At 43.8% G+C, this 19,109-nt stretch overlaps 2 protein-coding genes across 2 annotated transcripts in view; one reads left to right on the plus strand and one right to left on the minus strand.

Moving 5' to 3' along the window:
* LOC121956915 (F-box/LRR-repeat protein 19-like) overlaps positions 1-9,834 on the minus strand; it is an 11,435-nt gene extending 1,601 nt beyond the window's left edge. The window contains 12 exon segments of the mRNA XM_042505354.1: positions 407-628; positions 1,312-1,473; positions 1,785-1,948; positions 2,958-3,107; positions 3,109-3,836; positions 3,839-4,252; positions 5,229-5,261; positions 5,357-5,542; positions 5,934-6,020; positions 6,992-7,135; positions 9,647-9,799; positions 9,802-9,834. Of these exon segments, the coding sequence (XP_042361288.1) occupies positions 407-628; positions 1,312-1,473; positions 1,785-1,948; positions 2,958-3,107; positions 3,109-3,836; positions 3,839-4,252; positions 5,229-5,261; positions 5,357-5,542; positions 5,934-6,020; positions 6,992-7,135; positions 9,647-9,799; positions 9,802-9,834 (2,476 nt within the window).
* Positions 9,835-14,631: 4,797 nt separating this feature from the next.
* ube2m (ubiquitin conjugating enzyme E2 M) lies at positions 14,632-18,820 on the plus strand. The gene is made up of 6 exons (XM_042505220.1): positions 14,632-14,946; positions 16,629-16,723; positions 16,896-16,934; positions 17,671-17,774; positions 18,180-18,243; positions 18,524-18,820. Exons 1-6 carry the CDS (start codon positions 14,832-14,834, stop codon positions 18,818-18,820), a joined length of 714 nt encoding a protein of 237 aa, XP_042361154.1. The 5' UTR covers positions 14,632-14,831.
* The last annotated feature ends 289 nt before the right edge of the window (positions 18,821-19,109 follow it).

The following is a 19,109-nucleotide window of genomic DNA, read 5'->3' on the forward strand; positions in this document are numbered from 1 at the left end:
CACACACACACACACACACACACACACACACACACACACACACACACTGCGCCGTCACCTCCACACAACCAGAAACGCGCACACACAGACACAGACACACACACACACACACACACACACATTTTGGTCGCAGAATCTAAGCTGTGGTCCAGTAAAAAAAAAAAAAAAAAAAAAACATTTTAGCAGCTCAAACGCAGGCGGAAACGCTGTGGGATAAGCTTCAGGAAATTGCAACGAGTCGGTAGAAAGCTCAACAGAAACGTCAGTCGGACCCGCAGTGTTTAACGATGTTTGTTTACAGTTCGAGTTGAAAATGGCAACGACAGTGAAAAGTTGGCGGATTTAACGTTTAAAACAGTCGACCAGCTGAGAGGGGATCGATGTTGTGACGTGTGTGTGTGTTTACCTGCCAGGTTGATGTGGGTGAGGCTCTCTCTCAGGGGGGAGATGGGGGAGGTGAGGGTGTGCACCGTCTGGTCAGTGATGTTCGCACTGTGGCTCAGGTCCAACCTGCTCAGGTGAGGGACGTAACGCACCAACAGACGAGACGAGGCGTCCGTCAGCTCAAGACCGGCCAATCGCAGCTCCGTCACATTCTGGAAACGCCCCACTCTGGTTTCACCATGAGCTGCTCGACCAATCAGAGAGCAGAGAACACAGACCAGTTAATGACCTGAGCTGCTCGACCAATCAGAGAGCAGAGAACACAGACCAGTTAATGACCTGAGCTGCTCGACCAATCAGAGAGCAGAGAACACAGAACAGTTAATGACCTGAGCTGCTCGACCAATCAGAGAGCAGAGAACACAGACGGGTCTACCCCCTGAAACCAGAGCAAACTGGCCTGATTTCATTCAAAAACATGGAAAAAGGGCGACAAGCAATTTAATACAAAATAGCCATAAAAATTAATAAAAAGAAGTTACGAGAAAATGACCTGAAAATAAGCAAAAAATATCAACAAGAAATCAGTAAAAACATAAGATGACAATTACATGAAAATAAGCAAAAAAAAAACACCAACAAGAAATCAGTAAAAGGTTACAAGAAAATGACCTGAAATTAAAAATAAAGAAAAAAAGAAAAGAAAATGACCTTAAAAACACGCTAAAAATAATCTATTATCCAATATCGAATTAGGTCTTATTCGTTTGGGTCACCGTTTACTCATTTTTAGCGTTTTGCAGGACTTTTCATGCCAAGTTGTTCATTAAGTTTTGTCCTGTATTTTCAAAAGAAATCACACCGAGAGGAATATTTAGCTCCTGATGCTCTGTGACAGTGCGTGCGTTGCTCTCAGGTGTGTCTCACCTGTCCTGGTGTCAGGGGGCGGGGCCAGTAGCTCCCTCAGGTGTGAGTCTTTGAGGTCCTCCACTCTGCTTAGGTCCAGCAGCTTCAGACAGGGACAGATGGCCTGACACAGAGCAGAGACGGCCGGCCACGGACACCCCGAAACATTCAGCTCCAGCAGACCTGCAGACGGGACAGGTGAGACAGGACAGGTGAGACAGGACAAGCGAGAAAGGACAGGTGAGACGGACAGGTGAGACGGGCAAGTGAGACGGGACAAGAAAGACGGGCAGGTGAGACAGGACAGGTGAGATGGACAAGTGAGAAAGATAGGTGAGAAAGACAGGTAAGCAAAACAGGTGAGACAGACAAGTAAGACGGGACAGGTGAGACAGACAGGTGAGACGAGGACTGAGCCGATGGGTTCAGAGCATCTGAAGAGGAGACTGAGCGTAAACAGGAGTCACACAGGTGAGCAGGAAGTGCGGCGGCACCTTGCAGGCGGTTGATGAGCCACATGAGCTGCTTCTTGGAGATGTTGGTATATCCCAGGTTGAGGGAGACGGGCTGGCGGCGGATGATACCACTCAGCATGGGCGGGGTGATGGAGCGCTGCCGGCTCAGGTCGATCTGAGTCCACAGACGCTTATCACAACACCTGAAGAAGAAAGCAGAGACTCAGCGGGAGACCTCACCGAGACAGAGACACAGAGAGACAGATGGACAGAGAGACAGGCGTAAACACGCCGGTGTCCCCGCCATATTGGAGGGGGCGGGGCTCACCTATAAACACATGACAATAAAGAGGAGAGCTGAGGTTTCTAATGTTTATATTTCTCAGCTGAGTTCATGAGCTGTTTTATAATAAACCTGTATAAATAAATATCAGTATATATCTGCACTCCAAACATTCTTGTATATAACTTTAATTCCATGGTTCTGTTTCTTGCACTGTTACACTGTTACTTGTGTTACTTGTTTTGTTTTGCACTGCTAGACTCGTACTTTTTATATTTTATATTTTATATTTGTATCTTCTATTTCATCTGGTTTTTTTGGGGTTTTTTCTATATTTATGTTGCACCAACCCACCAGAACAAATTCCTCGTATTGTGTTAACTATACCTGGCAATAAATCTTTTTCTGATTCTGATTCTGATTCTGATAAAGAGTTTACGATCCATACAGGACTCTCACACTTTTCCAGGATTTTTCCAGGACTTTTCCAGGACTTAAATATGTATTATTTAAAAAACAGTGAACAGGATAAGAACTGAATATTCAAATATGACTTAGGGACTGTTTGTTATTTATGAGGGGGGAAAAGGTACAAAAAGGTGAAGGTATGTCGAATCATTTGACGGATGTTTTTATTTTGGAGGGTGGCGTACGACTGTAAACAGCCGGATTTTGTTTTTCTATTTTAAAACAAAGACAATTTGTTGAGTGAACATGGACGGCACGTTTTCTCTCAAAAATGTTGCCCTCAAAGGACAAATTTTGGCCATTTATTTTTCTTGAAAACTTCTTGTGGTTTTTTTAATAAGAAAAAATTTGGACAATTTTTACAGAAACAATTTGACAAATGTCTTCAAACATTTTAACATTTTTTCCTTTTAAAGGACAAACTTGTGATGTCAGAGTGATGTCACTGTGATGTCACTCACCAGCGGCTCCAGGTGCGACACACCCTCATGCAGACGCACAGCTCCCTTTGGCTCAGGTGCGTGAAGACTCGCAGCCACACGTCGCGGGTCATGATGTGGGAGGAGCCGGAGTCCAGCGGGAGGCAGCTGGGCTCGGGGCAGGTGGGGGGGGCGCACCAGGTGCCTCTCCATCTGAATGGGCCGCGGCGGCGAGGGCACGGCCGGCGGGCTGCGCTTCATCATCTGAGAGCGCGGGGCGAGGCGGGACGGCTGCGAGCAGGGGGACGCCGCCATGGCTGACATCATGAGACCGCCTCCCCCCCCTCCTCCCCCGTTGGAGGTGGGGATGGAGGAGGAGGACGAGGAGGTGCTGTTCCTGGACGTCTGGCTCTTACTGTTGCGGATCTTGTTGCCGCGGCTTCCGCTTCCTTTGGTCCCGCCCCCACCTCCTCCGCTGTGTCTGTGATTGGTCAGAACGCCGCTGGCGTTCTCCTTCTCCCTCCCTCCCTCCCTCCCTCCTCCTCCCCCACCCGTCCCTCCTCGTGTCCGCCCGTTGCGCGCCTCCTGCCCGTTGCTGCGCTGCTTCCCCGTGAAGCTGTCGTGCTGTGAGGACGGAGGCATCTGATTGGAGGAGAGGGGAGAGGGCGGGGGAAGGGAGGCGGAGTTTTTCCTGGTCCTGTCGGAGGTGGGCGTGTCCTCATCCTCCCCGTCCAGCAGTCCTCCTTTCCGTCCCCGCGGAGGTAGCCCCGCCTCTCCTCCTCCTCTCCGCCGAGCCTTCTCCCCCCCTCCCTGCTCCTCCTCCCGCACCTCCTCTTCCCCCCTCCCCGCCTCCCCCTCCGACTCCTCGCTGGCGCTGAAGCCCAGCTCCGCCAGGCGGCGCTCCCTCTCCCGCTCTCTCTCTCCCGCTCGCTGCGACTCCTCTCTCGCTCCGCACGCCCACCGCTGCTGTTGCCGTAGACCACGGGAGGAGGCGGGGCAGGGGAGGAAGACGAAGGCGAGGAGCCTCCTCCGGCCTGCTCCCCCCTCAGGGAGTCGTCGGAGTCAGACTCGGAGTCGGACTCGGAGCTGGAGGAGGAGGAGGAGGAGGACTCGGGCCGGCGTTCCAGCAGACACATCCTCTTGAAGCGCTCCAGTTTCTCTCGGTGGTGGGAGCGCTGGTCTGCACTCGACGTCCCCCCTGCTCCTCCTCCGCCTCCTCCTCCTCCCCCGGGCTGCGAGGAAGAGGAGGAGGAAGTGGAGGAGCCCTGCAGTCCTCCTGCTCCTCCTGCAGCTGAGGAGGTGGGACCGTTGGACTCCAGGGCCTCCTGTTTGGGTTTCTGAAGGAGAAAAAGAAAGCGTCAGCTGATCAGCAGGTCGTCACTTTAAAACGGAGACCGTCTCGGTCGTCTGTGGCGGCCCTGACACACCAGGCGGTGACCGCCTGTCGCCGTCGTTTCTGCGGTGTGTCCTGCACCGTCCGACCGTCCTTCAGCTGATTCATCGCGTTGAAATGGCGACGTCAGTGAGTGAGTTCGCTCTGATGTTCGGTTTCTCTCAGGTGACGAGAAGAGAAACATCAGTGCGGAAAGTAACGAGCGAGCTAAAGTCCGGAGGGAGCGAGCTGCAAACACACTTTTTCTTTAAGGTCAGATAGTTTTTCTTTAGTGACTGAGCACATTTCAACAATAACTTTCCAGGACTTTTCCAGGACTTTGAGGCAAATTTTAAAGCTCATGCATCCATCAATACTCCTTATTGTTCTTTTCATTACTATGTAACAGCTTTGTGAATGTATTCGATTGAGAAAAGAATGAATTCAGAGCAGGACTACAAATTAAACATTTTTGGTGAATTAGTTTTTTCTTTAATTTTGTTTTGGCAATTTTGTTTTTCTTTGAACATTTTGGACATTTTTTTTGTTTATAAATTTTGGGGGCTTTTTTTCAGTTTTAACATTATTAGTGATTTTTAAAAAAACAAAAAATATTTTGGCAATTCTAAAATTCTAGAAAAATATATATCACCCTCAAAAAAGAAACTTTTTTATTGAACAAAACTCGCAAATTTTTCTCATGAAATTTTTTTTTTACCAAACTTTTTAAAGAAAAAAACATATTCAAGAATTAAGGAAAAAACAAATTTCTACAAAATATAAAATCAACAAAAAGGCCCCATTTATCACAGCCAGAAACTGTAAAAACTGAAATTATTGTTGGTTTTTCAAGTGTAAAGTGTTTTTTTTTTACTTTTTTGGGGTCACTGTAAACTAAATAATAAAAAAACACTGAAATAATAATAACAGAGACTTGATACCTTTTTGAGGCGTTTTTCGTGGCCGCCTTTCATCTGAGAGAGAAACAGGAAGTAGAGACAGACGGTCAGTCAGAGCGGGACACATGAACATCCTGTCAGATCTGCTCTGTGATTGGTTAACACTGCACCTTCTTCTTGGGCCCGCTGTCCGGAGGCAGCTCCTTCTCCTTCTTCCTCTTGTGTCCCCCGTCCGTCCGCCCCCCCTCCTCCAGGGAGGGCGGGGCTTTCTTCTTTGGGGGCGGGTCATCTGTGAGCTTCCAGCGGCCCACCTCCCCGTTATCCAGCCGGCGTTTCCCAGAGCCGTCCGCCTGGTCCTGGACGCAAACATTTAATACAGACCGTTACTGACGTGATCACCTGATCACCAACGGCAGGAGGAAGACGCGAGACTTTGATACAACTGTGTAAAATCGTCGTTTTCAATGCACCAGTCGGGCAGATACGCCTGGAGTTTATATATATATATATATATATATATATATATATATATATACATCATGTTTTATAAGGTTTTCATGTTTCATGGCTCTTAGTTTGTTTAATCTCTGTGTGTTAAATGTGTTTTACTTCATTGTAAAGCACCGTGGACCTGTGTTTTTCAAAGTGCTAAACAAACAACGTCTATAATCACTATTATTATCATTATTATTATTATTAATATTATCACATTTTCTTTGCGCAGAGCCTTTCTGGTGTGACTCTTACCTTACTGGTTTTGCCCTCCTTGTGGCACTTTGGACACTCCCAGCAGTTTGGGATCTCATCGTTGATGATTCCTTCGGCTTTGCCCATCTGAGGACACATAAACACACTCAGTGTACTGTAGGCTGATATTAGTGATAAAAACAACTAAACAGTTGATATTAGTGATTAAAAACAATTAAAACAGCGGATATTGGTGATAAAAATGACTAAAACAGCTGATATTGACGATAAAAACAATAAAAACACTGATATTGGTGATCAATGGAACCTGAGACAGCTGATATTGGTGATAAACTGACCTTGAGACAGCTGATGTTGGTGATAAACTGACCTTGAGACAGCTGATGTTGGTGATAAACGGAACCAGAGACAGCTGATATTGGTGATAAACTGACATTGAGACAGCTGATATTTGTGATAAACGGACCTTGAGACAGCTGATATTGGTGATAAACGGACCTTGAGACAGCTGATATTGGTGATAAACTGACTTTGAGACAGCTGATATTGGTGATAAACTGACCTTGAGACAGCTGATATTGGTGATAAACTGACCTTGAGACAGCTGATATTGGTGATAAACTGACCTTGAGACAGCTGATATTGGTGATAAACGGACTTGAGACAGCTGATATTGGTGATAAACGGACCTTGAGACAGCTGATATTGGTGATAAACTGACCTTGAACACTGATATTGGTGATAAACTGACCTGAGACACTGATATTTGTGATAAATGGACCTTGAGACACCTGACATTGGTGATAAAATGGACCTTGAGACAGCTGATATTGGTGTTAAATGACTTTGAGACAGCTGATATTGGTGATAAACTGACCTTGAGACAGCTGATTGGTGATAAACTGACCTTGAAACACCTAATATTGGTGATAAACGGACCTTGAGACAGCTGATATTGGTGATAAACAGACCTTGAGACAGCTGATATTGGTGATAAACTGACTTTGAGACAGCTGATATTGGTGATAAACAGACCTTGAGACACCTGACATTGGTGATAAACGGACCTTGAGACACCTGATATGTGATTAACTGACCTTGAGACAGCTGGGGTGGATGATCTCGTTACAGATGGTGCACTCCATCAGAGACAGGCTGAACTTCTCCTCCTCTGAGTCCACTGTGTCCTCCTTCCCCGCCTCGCCGCACGCAAAACACACCGCCGTGTGAGGTAAGACGGGCTGGACACAGACAAGCAAGTCAGACAGGTGGACATAGATGGACAGGACATTTTAATTTGCAATTGGACATGTCCTGTCAACAGTTTGACAGATGTCTGTTTTAATGGAAGTCTGTGAGGAAAAAAGGTTTTTTGGCTGCAATACCAAGCAGCACCAAAAGGGGGCGCCACCTCCTCCTCCACCTCCATCATCTCCTCCCTGTCTTCCCTCCACAACCACAAATAAACAAACAAATAAATAAATAAACCTCCAAAAGAAATAATATGAAGATCAACTGGCTAAACCTGTGTGTGTGTGTGTGTGTGTGTGTGTGTGTGTGTGTGTGTGTGTGTGTGTGTGTGTGATGGATCAAAGCCAACTCTTTCTCGCTCAGAGCGCCAGCAACCATCTCTGGTTGCCACGGAAACCCAGCATCGTCGCCTGCTGATGCTATTTGAAGAATTGACAAAAAAAAATCTTTTTAAAAAAATCACACCTTCAGTGTTTGAAAACGACGTTCTGACTGTGTGTGTGTGTGTGTGTGTGTGTGTGTGTGTGTGTGTGAGAGAGAGAGAGAGAGAGAGTGTGGATCATGTCAACATGTAAATGTGTGCTGGCTGCATGTTAACATGTCAGAGTGTGAGAGTGTGTGATGTGTGTGTGTGTGTGAGAGTGCTGTGTGTGTTAAGTGTGTGTGTGTTCCTGTGTGAGTGTGTGAGTGTGTGTGTGTGTGTGTGTGTGTGTGTGTGTGTGTGTGTGTGTTCCTGTGTTCCTGTGTGTGGTGTGTGTGTGTGTGTGTGTGAGTGTGTGTGTGTGTGTGTGTGTGTGTGTGTGTGTGTGTGTGACATCTGTCTGCAGCTGTTGATGATTTCTGCATCAATGTGATAAAAAACTTAAATTTGTATTTAAAGCACAAACATTATCCTGCTGAGACCGTCCCGATGATGTCAGCTCATTATTTAGGGACCCGTTTCCACGTCAACGGTTCTTGACTCATGAAACTTTTGTCACGGTTTAGTCCGTCCTTTCGATGACAACGGCGTTTCGGGGGCCTGAAAACACAAACTTTTGAAGGTGGGTTCCAGAGTGTAATCATTTGAAACGCCACCCCTTCTGTCGCCGTGGAAACTGGCGATGATCCTGTGAGGACGGTGACGTCTCTTCACGCATCACGTTTCAACAAACAGCCACAGCGAGCAGGCGGGCAACAATAACAACAATGGCGGCCTGCTGAGCTGTTTGTGCCGCCTCTGCTGAGGTTGTTAATGCTGTTGGTTCTCGTGCGTTCGCCATCGTCGTCTTGTTTGTTTATAGTCGCCGCTCTGTAGAAGAACGCCTTTATGTGCAGGCGTGTGGTCTTCTTCTATGGTGTGTCATTTTGTGGATCCGTGTACACGAGGATCGCTCTCACGGTGTTTCATATGAACGCAGATTTTTATAACTGCAAAGGAAAGACTTTTCAGTTTTTGGTCGAGCCGTTCTCGTCTAAAACCTCAGTTTCTCTCTCTGTGTATCAGTCCGGATCAATCACAGCCAATCAGGGAGCGGCATCGTAGTTGATGACATAAGCAGCCAATCAGGGACTGTGTTGGGGTTGATGACGCAGCCGCCGCCTGCAGATCAGTAATGGCGGCTCCAGAAGCAACAAGCACTATTTTCTTTGAATAAACGTTTTGCTGCGTTTAGTTGGAGCTGAACGCAGCCCCGACGTTCACACGCGCTTCTCTCTGCGTGACACGGAGGCTAAAGTCCTTTCCATACATGTAAACTTCAGTTTTTGTGTGTGTGTGTGTGTGTGTGTGTGTGTGTGCGCGTGTTTGTGTGTGTGAGCTCTTCATGCAAATGTGTGGTTTAACCCTGTCTTGATGTCTTTAAAATCAAAGGAAAAAGGTAATCCACAACAAAAGAAGAAATGACCCCAAAATTAGCAAAAGATGACTGAAAATTACCTGAAAATTAGACGGAAAAAAAAAGAAAAAAGCGCTTTAAAAAGTATAATTCTGTAACATAAATTTAAATTTGGAAATATGATTATTACATTTTTTTTCTTTTTCCCCTCTTCATTTTGCCTACCATTAAAAAATAATTTGAATATGTAATTATAAGAATTAAAAATATATTTTTCCCTTTTTCTTCTTTTCCTAGAAAAAATCTAAATCTACTAATTTTTTTTGCAATTTCCAGAACAAAAGTTGCTCATTTCCTGTTTTGTTGTTTTTGATAGATATCACACCAATATGCTTAGAGTTCAAAGGGTTAAATAATTGTGAAAAGATGCTGAAAGAAGAAAACTGATGTCTCTCCAGGTTTTGAAAGAGTTAAAACCAGCTCAGTCAGTTCAGAGTCACACGACAACGTTTGGATCAGTTCGAGTGTGTTTTTGATCAAACACACACAGAAAAGAGAAACGGTGCTAAAGCTGGAAGCTGTGTGTGTGTGTGTGTGTGTGTGTGTGTGTGTGTGTGTGTGTGTGTGTGTGTGTGTGTGTGTGCGTGCGGTGTGTGTGTGTGTGTGCGTGCGTGCGTGTCTCACCGCCGTGCACTGTCTGAGGAGGCAGGACTGCTTCATGCGGCCGGGCCCTCCGAACTTCTTCATGTCCTTGCAGAAGTGACACTCTCCGCACTCGGTCCTCATGCAGGCCTGGCAGCGCCGGCACCGCGTCCGCCTGCGCCTCGCCCCCCCCGCCAGCCCCCCCCGCCCAGCGCCTTACTGCCCGACATCACACCCAACAAGTCAGCTGCAGACACAGAGACAACATGCACGCAGACATTAACACACGTGGGTCCGCGTTTGTTAGGGGTCGACCGATATTTGGAGCCGATATGCATTTGCAATAACAATGAAAATATTTCAGTCAAAACTTTGAATTTTGAACTAAATTAAACACAAAACTCTGTTAAAATGTTTTTTGCAAATAAGTCCCCTGCAACATTTTTCATAAAGTTCCGTGAAAATTTAAATAAAAAGTGAATAAATACAAACGGCTCCCCAAGGTTTTACGATGTAAAACTTCCTCCCAGACTTTCTCTGCAGGTACAGCAGACTGTCTTACCTGGTGCTAGTTGAGAAAAATGTGCACACTTTTTCATTAATTAATTTTATTGGCGCTCATTAAAATGAAACGCCGATACAGATAATCAGCAGAAGTATCAGTCCCGATAATCGCCCAGACCAATGACCTGTCGACCCTTAGCGTTTGTGTCTTTGGATCTGAGATGAATCGTGACGCCGTAATAAAAGTGAAAACATGCTGCTGCTGCTGCCGGGAGGAAGCTGACCGACTCCACGGCCTGAACGGGAGCCGCTTCCTCGTCTGGCTGCCATCTTTCTTTGGGTAAAGGGCTGCGATGATGATGATGATCAGTCAGTTTTTGGAATATTGATGAAATCCACTTTGATAAACGGACTCATTGTAATCAAAGTATTTTTAAAGCTGCACTGTGTTTTCTGTCTCAGTAAACTGAACATCTTTGAGAAACTCATTTTTCATTTAAGTCTAACATTAAAAAAAAAAAAAACACTAGGTATGATTACAATTAATCGATGATCAATTAATCAGTTGTTAAGAATTTAATCGAACATGCAAAATTTAATCAATTAATCGCTAGGCTATAAAACGCTGTCAAAATATATGTAATATGTTGCTGCGAGCTTTGACTGAAGATAAAATGCAAATTTTTAAGGTATTTATATATATTGCAACACATTAAAAATTGAAATAATACTGCAACATGACTAAAGAATAATGATAATATTGGTTGTGCACAAGCTGCAACCCAGCCCATATATTTCCATTCAGTATTTATTTATCTGTCGTGTTTGTGCAGTTTACAGAACATGTGACTGGTATATTAATGTTTTATTTTCATTTCAGTGTTGGTCATTGGTGCTTTTCAGCCTTGTAGTTTTTCTGTTGTGTTCCTGTTAGGTGTCCTTAAGCGCTCTGAAAGGCACCCACAAATAAAATGTACTATTATTATTATATTGTTATATAATATTTAGATAAACATATTTTTCCCCCAGTAGTCTGACCTATTCTTTACTTTAATTTCATCAGTTTTGTTGTCCCTATTTTAGCTGTGAGTCTGTTTCTGTGTCAAAACACGAGAGCAATAATTAAAACCAGAGTCAGTTCCTTATATGAGTGTGTTCACATACTGAGCCAATAAATCTGATTTGTGATTTTATTGTGCATGTGTATTTGTGCAGGTGTAACATTGGATGTCTCCTCTGATCTATAAAACATTATTTTATATCATCTGTCACTGACTGTAAATTCAACATGCTGGATAAGGAGTATACAAACATTTACATACATGTATTGTAATAAAGTCCATATATATATATATATATACATCTATATTAATTTGCAGTATTTGTGTAGTTTACAACCTACAGAACATGTGACTTGTATACTTGGTTTTATTTCCAGGTCAATGTTATTTTTCAGCTGCTATTTTTTATACAATATTGAGATAAATATATCATTTTTTATATACGTGTGTCCATAATAATCCTGTCTTGTCCTTGTTTCAGCTGTAAGTCTTTTTCTCTAATTTTTTAGCAATTTTATAGAAAACATTTTGAGGTTTTGTTAGTTTTTTAAAAAAAATTTTGTCATGATTTTTTTTTTATTCTTTGAAAATATTCTGGCGATTTTTTGAGAAAATATTTTGATAACATTTTTACTTTCACAGGAAATTTTGGGCGATTTTTTCTCTTAAATTGTGGGTGATTTTGTAAGAAAACATTTAGGTGAGTTTTTTTTTTCTTTAATTTATTTAGTGATTTTTTTTGTTAAAATTTCCTGGCAATTTTTTTACAGTGAATATTTAATCTTTTTTACATTATTATTAAAAATCATTATTTCATTTTCTTCTTATTTATATTTGCAGAAAACATTATGTTGTGTCCATAATAATCCTGTTCCAACTGCATGTGTTTCTGTGTCAGAACACGAGCATAAAAAACAGTGTGTGTGTGTGCGTGTGTGTGTGTGTTCACATAAATCTGATTTTCTGTGTAATTATGTGTGTCCTCGTGCAGCTGCAACACCTGGACGCCCGCTCTGATGATCGATAAAACATTATTTCATGTTATCTGGTCAAACACCTCTCAGCAGCTAGCAGAAGTTAGCAGCCAACAATAATGAAGATGCGCATCTGGCTCCACTTGCGAGATTAGCCGCTAACGGCTAACAGCGTTAGCGCGTCACAGTAACATACATTTAATGAGCGCGAGACAGCGCAGAAACACCTGTAATCGTGTGTGCGGGTCAGGTGTGTTGTTAATTAAACATCACATCATGTGAAATGACTCTATCCGTCCCCATCCCCCCGGGAGCTGAGGTGTTACGGTGGCTAACATGTTAGCAGCGTGCTAGCTGCAGTATGCTTCCTCTTTCATTATCTGTCCGCCTCGGCGGAGCCTCGCAGCGGGCACACGGAGCTCCGTGGACCGGCCTCGCGCACACACAAACACGCCCGCAGACACTCACCTCTTCGGTTCAGGTCGCATACTCCTCGGTTTCTCATTAGAAATAATATTAGCCAACAGTTAGCCAACGTTAGCTCCAGCGCAGCTAGCCGTCCGCTTCCTTGTTTCTTTCTTTCCGCCAGGCTGCTGCTTCTCCCGGGCTGCTTCACACGCGTCCCATCGGTGTTAGCCTCCAGTGTTCCGGCTAGCTCCCGGGCTAGCCTCACTACCGGACCCGCTGAGGGGCTAAATGTCTCCAAACTGATCGATATATCGATAAAGTGAAGGGTGCAGTGCTGCTGCTGCCTGAACCGAGCCCATTCACTCCCCCCTCCTCCCTCTCTCTCCCTCTCTCTCTCTCTGTCCTCCCCCCCCCCCCCCCCCCCCTTAATTTTCAATTTCATTTTTTTCAGTTTCAATATGCTTTATTGGCAGGAATAGCCGGTGAACAATGTTGTCAAAACATTAATAATAACACAATTCATTAAGGGACTGTTTGTTATTTATGAGAGGACAGGGGGTGTAAAAGGGGGGCATGTCATTTATTTTTTAGGCCCTGTGGAGATACTTGTGTGTTTTATTTTGACTAAAGGGGAGAGGTGTTCAACTTCAAATGCCCTCCAAACCTGTGGGTGCATAAGTTTGGAAGGCATATTTTCTTTAAAAAAAATCTTGAATATATGTTATTTTTGGTGATTTTTTTTTTAAAGAAAACATTTAAGCAATTACATCTTGATTTTTTAAATACAATTTAAAGGAAACTTTATGGCTTTTTGGAAATCTTTAAACAGTTTGGCAATTTATTTTTTCTTTAAATTGTTTTTATGTCATTTTTAAAGAAAAAAATCCAGTGATTTTGTTTTTCTTTATGAAAGGTTTTGGTCATTTTTTAAAAGAAAACATTTTAAAGCATTTTTTAATTTTTGGTATTTCATGTTTTGTTTTTTTTTTTCTTCAAACAGTTTAGGGATTTGTTTCTTGAAAAAATTAAGCAGTGTTTAAAAAAAAAAAATTCAGGAATTTTTTTTTAGTGATTTTTAAACAAAATATTTTGGCTTTTATTTTAGGGGGAGTTTGGTGATTTTAAATTCTTTTTTCTTGAAAAGTTTTTGAAAACCTTTAAAGGAAACATTTACGCTTTTTGTCTTTAAAACATTTTGGTGACTTTTTATTTTTGGCGATTTTTTAGAGAAAAGATTTTGGGCGATTTCTCTCAAGTTTATGGTGATTTTTAATTAAAATATAACAGGGATTTTTTTTTTTTGGTCTATTTTTAAAGAAAACATTTGTAGATTTTTTTTCTTGAAAAGATTCTGGTGACTTTTTAAGGAAACATTTGGCGATTTTTTTCCTTAAAAGATTATGGTGACTCTTTTTTGACAATATTTTGTTTCTTGGAAAAAAAATGGCAATTTTAAAGAAAACATTTTGGTGATTTTTTTTATCTCATGAAAAGTTCCTGGTGATTTTTAAAGAAAACATAGAAAATAGAAAAAGAAAAAAAAGTAGTGATTTTTTTCTTTACACATTTTTTCGTGATTATTTTAAAATCAACATTTTGGCAGTTGTTTTTAAAATAATTATTATTTTTTTGAAGGCTTTCTGCAATTTTTCAAGATAACAGTTTGGTGATATTTTTTTAAATGGGGATTTTTAAAGTAACATTTTTAAGGGGGGGGGGGTGTATTAAAAATTGTGGCAATTTTAAAGAAAACATTATTTAAAAAAGTAATCAGAATCAGGTTGTATTGCCAAATACATTCACACATATAATTAACAAAGACTACAAGTAGTAACTAGTTATAGTGAGACTTTTTTTTTTTTTTTTTTTTAAATAGAAGCAATATATAAATTTAAAATGAAAAACAGAGTATAAAGACCACACAATGTACTTAAAATTAACAGGAAAACATTCGTTTTTGGGTTTTTTTTTTAATAAGTTTTTGGCCTCTCCTCCTCCCTCCTTTGATAAACAACGAACAGTGTAAATAACGAACAGTCCCTAACCCCCTCCCTCTTCTGCCTAATGACGAACAGTCCCTAACCCCCTCCCTCCTGTTAGCTGACGGTTAGCCCAGCCCGGTGCTTCTCTCTCGGTGTGATTAGTTGAGACGCACCGGCTCCGCCGACATAACGGTGCCGTTAGGACTGAACCGACTCTCCGCCAGACTCTCAGCCGGCCCGGACACCCCGACACCCCGCAGGGACCCACCGTACAGCGTCCGTAGATCAACCGCTGAAGATGATTAAGCTCTTTTCCCTGAAGCAGCAGAAGAAAGACGAGGAATCTGCCGGAGGAAACAGAGCAGGAGCCGGGGGCAAGAAGGCGAGCGCGGCCCAGCTCCGGATACAGAAAGGTGGGCGAGTTAACGGCACCGAGAGCCGGTCAGCGGGCCCGGTTACCGACAGACCACCGGGAGACACCGACCCCACCTCAGAGACACAAACACTCTCAGTTTTATTATTAAACTCACACAGGCTAACAGCTAGCAGGCTAACTGAAGCTAACGGCTGCTAGCTGCCTGCTGCTACATCCGAAAACAAAACCCCAGTCAGAAGCTAACCTGTTAGCACACAGCTAACGGCTATTAGCACACGGCGAAAGACTGTTAGCGTTAGCGTAGCGTAAATGCGTTACGCACGCAGCTAAATACGTTAGCGCGCAGCTTAAGACTGTTAGCACGCGGCTAACTGATAAAAACACATAAAGCAGATGTTGGGAGCTGACTGACTGAGCGGCTCGCACCTGGAGGGTTAATTTTAGGCTCACAGCAGGTAGCTTTAGCCGGCTAACCGCCGTGTCAGCTCAAACTTGTTCACGTTTGCTCAGATTTAAGTGGAGTCACTTTAACTGGCAGCTAACCAGCTAACCAGTGTCAGCTAACTGGTGTTTCTCATTCCACCTTCAACATTTCTCATTAAAGGCACAGTTCGGAGTTTTTTTGGGGTCGTCTAAGTTTCTGATCCTCTGTCAGTTTGGAGAAGCAGACAGGAGGACTGACACTGGAGGTCAGTGGTGTCCCCCTGTGGACGGGGACAGACACAGGGGCGTCACAGTGGGGGGACAGTGAGACTGAGGACTGAGGGCCCCAACACAGAGCCGTTGGGCTGACGTTTTTCTGTCACGTAGCCTCACACGCTGATAGCGGTAAATTGCTTCGCTGCCACAATACACGCACACACAGGCTCGTTTTATCGTATTGTCTCTTCGGGAGAATCTTATGAGTCAAAACAAGTTCGATTGGACCAATTATTAGGGAGAAATCATGAAAAACTACTAAGAGACACGGTGTCCAGACTACAGTGGACACTCACTGACAGAAAAAGGAGAATTATTGCGTCAGTGCGACTAAAACTGGACGCTTTGAAATACACGTAAACATGATCGCCGCTCTGAAATCAGACTAAAGTGAATTTCTGGAAGTCGGACTAACACCCAGATAATTGGACAGGAAGTGGATTTCCTCCGTCGTGTAAACACCTCAGTCAGACTTTGACTGGATGGCGTTCTGAGCGTGCTCAGAGTCGCCGCGCCGGCCTCCCTCGGTGGTTAGGGACTGTTTGTTATTTATGTGGAGGATCAGGCTGCTGCAAAATGGGTCAGGCTTTAAAAATGTAATCAATGAGGAGGAACTTGTGTTTCTAAAAAATTTAAATTAATTTCAGGTAGTGTGTGCCTGAGGCCTCTCCTGTGAATAAAGGAAAAATGCCCTAAAATAGTCCAGAAAATTAAACTTAATTAAATATTATAATAATTCTGTAAAATAATTTTTAAATATACAATCACTGACATTTTTTTTAAGCTTTTTCAAAAATAATTTTCTAAATCTACCGATTGCATAAAAGTGACGTCGATGCAGGTTTTTAAAGGGTTAAGACGGTGATGGTGGATGACGGGCTGGGGTTGAGGGGTGTGTGGGCTCAGATTAGGGTCAGAGGGACCCGAGTGTGTCCGATTTTTTTGTCTGAGACGTCTGAGAATTGAGCGGATGTCCCCTGCTGAATGAAGACGTCCGCTGTGTCTCTGTTTGTGTCTCAGACATCAATGAGTTGAACCTGCCAAAGACGTGTGAGATCAACTTCCCCGATGACGATGACCTCCTCAACTTCAGACTCATCATCTACCCAGACGAGGTGTGTGTGTGTGTGTGTGTGTGTGTGTGTGTGTGTGTGTGTGTGTGTGTGTGTGTGTGTGTGTGTGTGTGTTCGTTCACTTCCTGTCCAGGAAACACACTATTCCTGCAGAAAAAAACACACATTTCAGTGAAGTTTTATCAGGATTATAAGATGTGTGTTTTTCTCGCAGGGTTTTTACAAAGGAGGGAAATTTGTCTTCAGCTTTAAGGTGAGAGACACCTGTCCCCCACTGTGTCCTCTGTCCTCTCTTCATGTTTAAGTCTTACAGCAGGCGAGTTTCCATTAACCCTCAAATTGAAATTGCGAATATAATTGCGCCTATTGGAAACACGTCAATTTCGATAAAACTCCCATTTATCGATAAAAAGTTTTCTGCTGCTGCCATGAGGCGGTATTTCAGGCGATTGTAAAAGTCATATTTGTCCAAACTGCAGCAGAAACACTTTTTCGTCTTTTCTAGGTCACATGATGCCGTGGCTACGTGCTTGTCGGTCGCTTTTCCATCATCGCTACATAACACGCCTACGTGGCCTTGGATTGGAAATAATGACGGCTGGTTTGGTGGCTGCAATAGAAATAAAGCTGCTAATGTTTTGAACATCCATCGCCATGGTTACTGGGATGTTATCACCAGAGTCGCAGAACATCAGTCGGTGGAAACACGTTCAGCTCCACACTGAGTTTAACCCACGTTACTAAATATCAGTTCAGTTTTGTACAAATCTGAGATTGATTTCCATCACAGATTTGCACAAAACTTAAGTGATATATTTTCAAAATTTCTATTAAATTCAATTGCGAGATGACTGCGTTTCCATCGAGTGATATTATACCGGCGTATTTTGTATTTTGCAATTTCAGTTTGTGCAATTTGAGGGTTAATGGAAACCCGCCTAGTGCGTCCTCGGCAGAATCGGTGATGGAAAGGTGTGTTTGTGTCTCAGGTAGGACAGGGTTACCCCCACGACCCTCCCAAGGTAAAGTGCGACACGATGGTGTATCACCCCAACATCGACCTGGAAGGAAACGTCTGCCTAAATATCTTAAGGTCTGTGCACACCTTCACAAACATCCTAAAGTCTTATTTATTTTCAGAAAGATCACACAAAAGAAAGAAATATCACACAAACTGTGAAATATTAGTGAAAGGTGACGAGGAAATGACCTGAAAATTAGCTGGAGGGATTATGACATGTTATCACAGAACGGGGAAAAATGCACAGCAAACTAACTGATAATCGTAATTTTAATATCGATTCTAATCACATCCGACTCAATGACACTGAGTCAGATAAGAAGCTGATGCTTCTTTTGGAGCACTTCTTAAAGTCTCCGGCTTGATGCCAGTCCACCTTAAGTCCACCTTAAGTCCACCTTAAACCTGCATATAAAGCATGCAGCACCTGTCCTGTCCTAATGTGTTTTTTAACCATTTTGTTGTTGATCTCCACAGAGAGGACTGGAAGCCCGTGTTGACAATAAACTCCATCATCTACGGTCTACAGTATCTATTTCTAGTGAGTTCAACACGCTCACACCTGCAAACACACACCTGCACATACACACACCTGCAAACACACACCTGCACATACACACACCTGCAAACACACACATGCAGACACACACCTGCAAATACACACTTTAACACTTGTACAAGAAACACAGCAGAGTGCAGTAAAGTAACAGCAGAGTGCAGTAAAGTAACAGCAGAGTGCAGTAAAGTAACAGTAGAGTGCAGTAAAATGATTAAATGAACAGCACTGAATAATCCTGTAACCCCCCCCCCCCCCCCCGTAGGAGCCGAACCCGGAGGACCCGTTGAACAAGGAGGCGGCGGAGGTCCTACAGATGAACCGGCGGCTGTTTGAGCAGGGTCCGGCTCGTTGGCAGAGGCAGGAGCTGGGGCGACAGAAAGCAGCACGCCACAAGACGCTTTTCTGTTTTAAAACAAAAGAAGAAACGCCACCTCCCTCTACACTCCTCACCTCCCCCCTCTGCCTCACCCCTCCTCCCCCTCCTCGGTCCTGCTCGTTGGCAGAGGCAGGAGCTGCGGCGACAGAAAGCAGCACGCCACAAGACGCTTTTCTGTTTTAAAACAAAAGAAGAAACGCCACCTCCCTCCCCTCCTCCCCCCCTGCCCTCCTCCCTTCGTCTCCCCCTCTTCCTCCCCCCTTATTTCTCTGTTTTACTTCCAAGACGCAACATTGAACCGTTTACACGCCACAGGGGGCGACGCCGACACACAACATGCACCAGAACTGGACTCAAAAAGTTGGCCGACAGCGAGCGGCGGCCGAGGGGGGGAGGGGGGAGGAGGAGGGGGGAGGCAGGTGGTCAGTGAATGTTGCTCGGGTGAGTCAATGATAATGATGATGATGATGAT

The sequence above is a fragment of the Plectropomus leopardus genome, chromosome 17 (genome assembly GCF_008729295.1).
Source record: "Plectropomus leopardus isolate mb chromosome 17, YSFRI_Pleo_2.0, whole genome shotgun sequence".
Lineage (NCBI taxonomy): Eukaryota > Metazoa > Chordata > Actinopteri > Perciformes > Serranidae > Plectropomus > Plectropomus leopardus.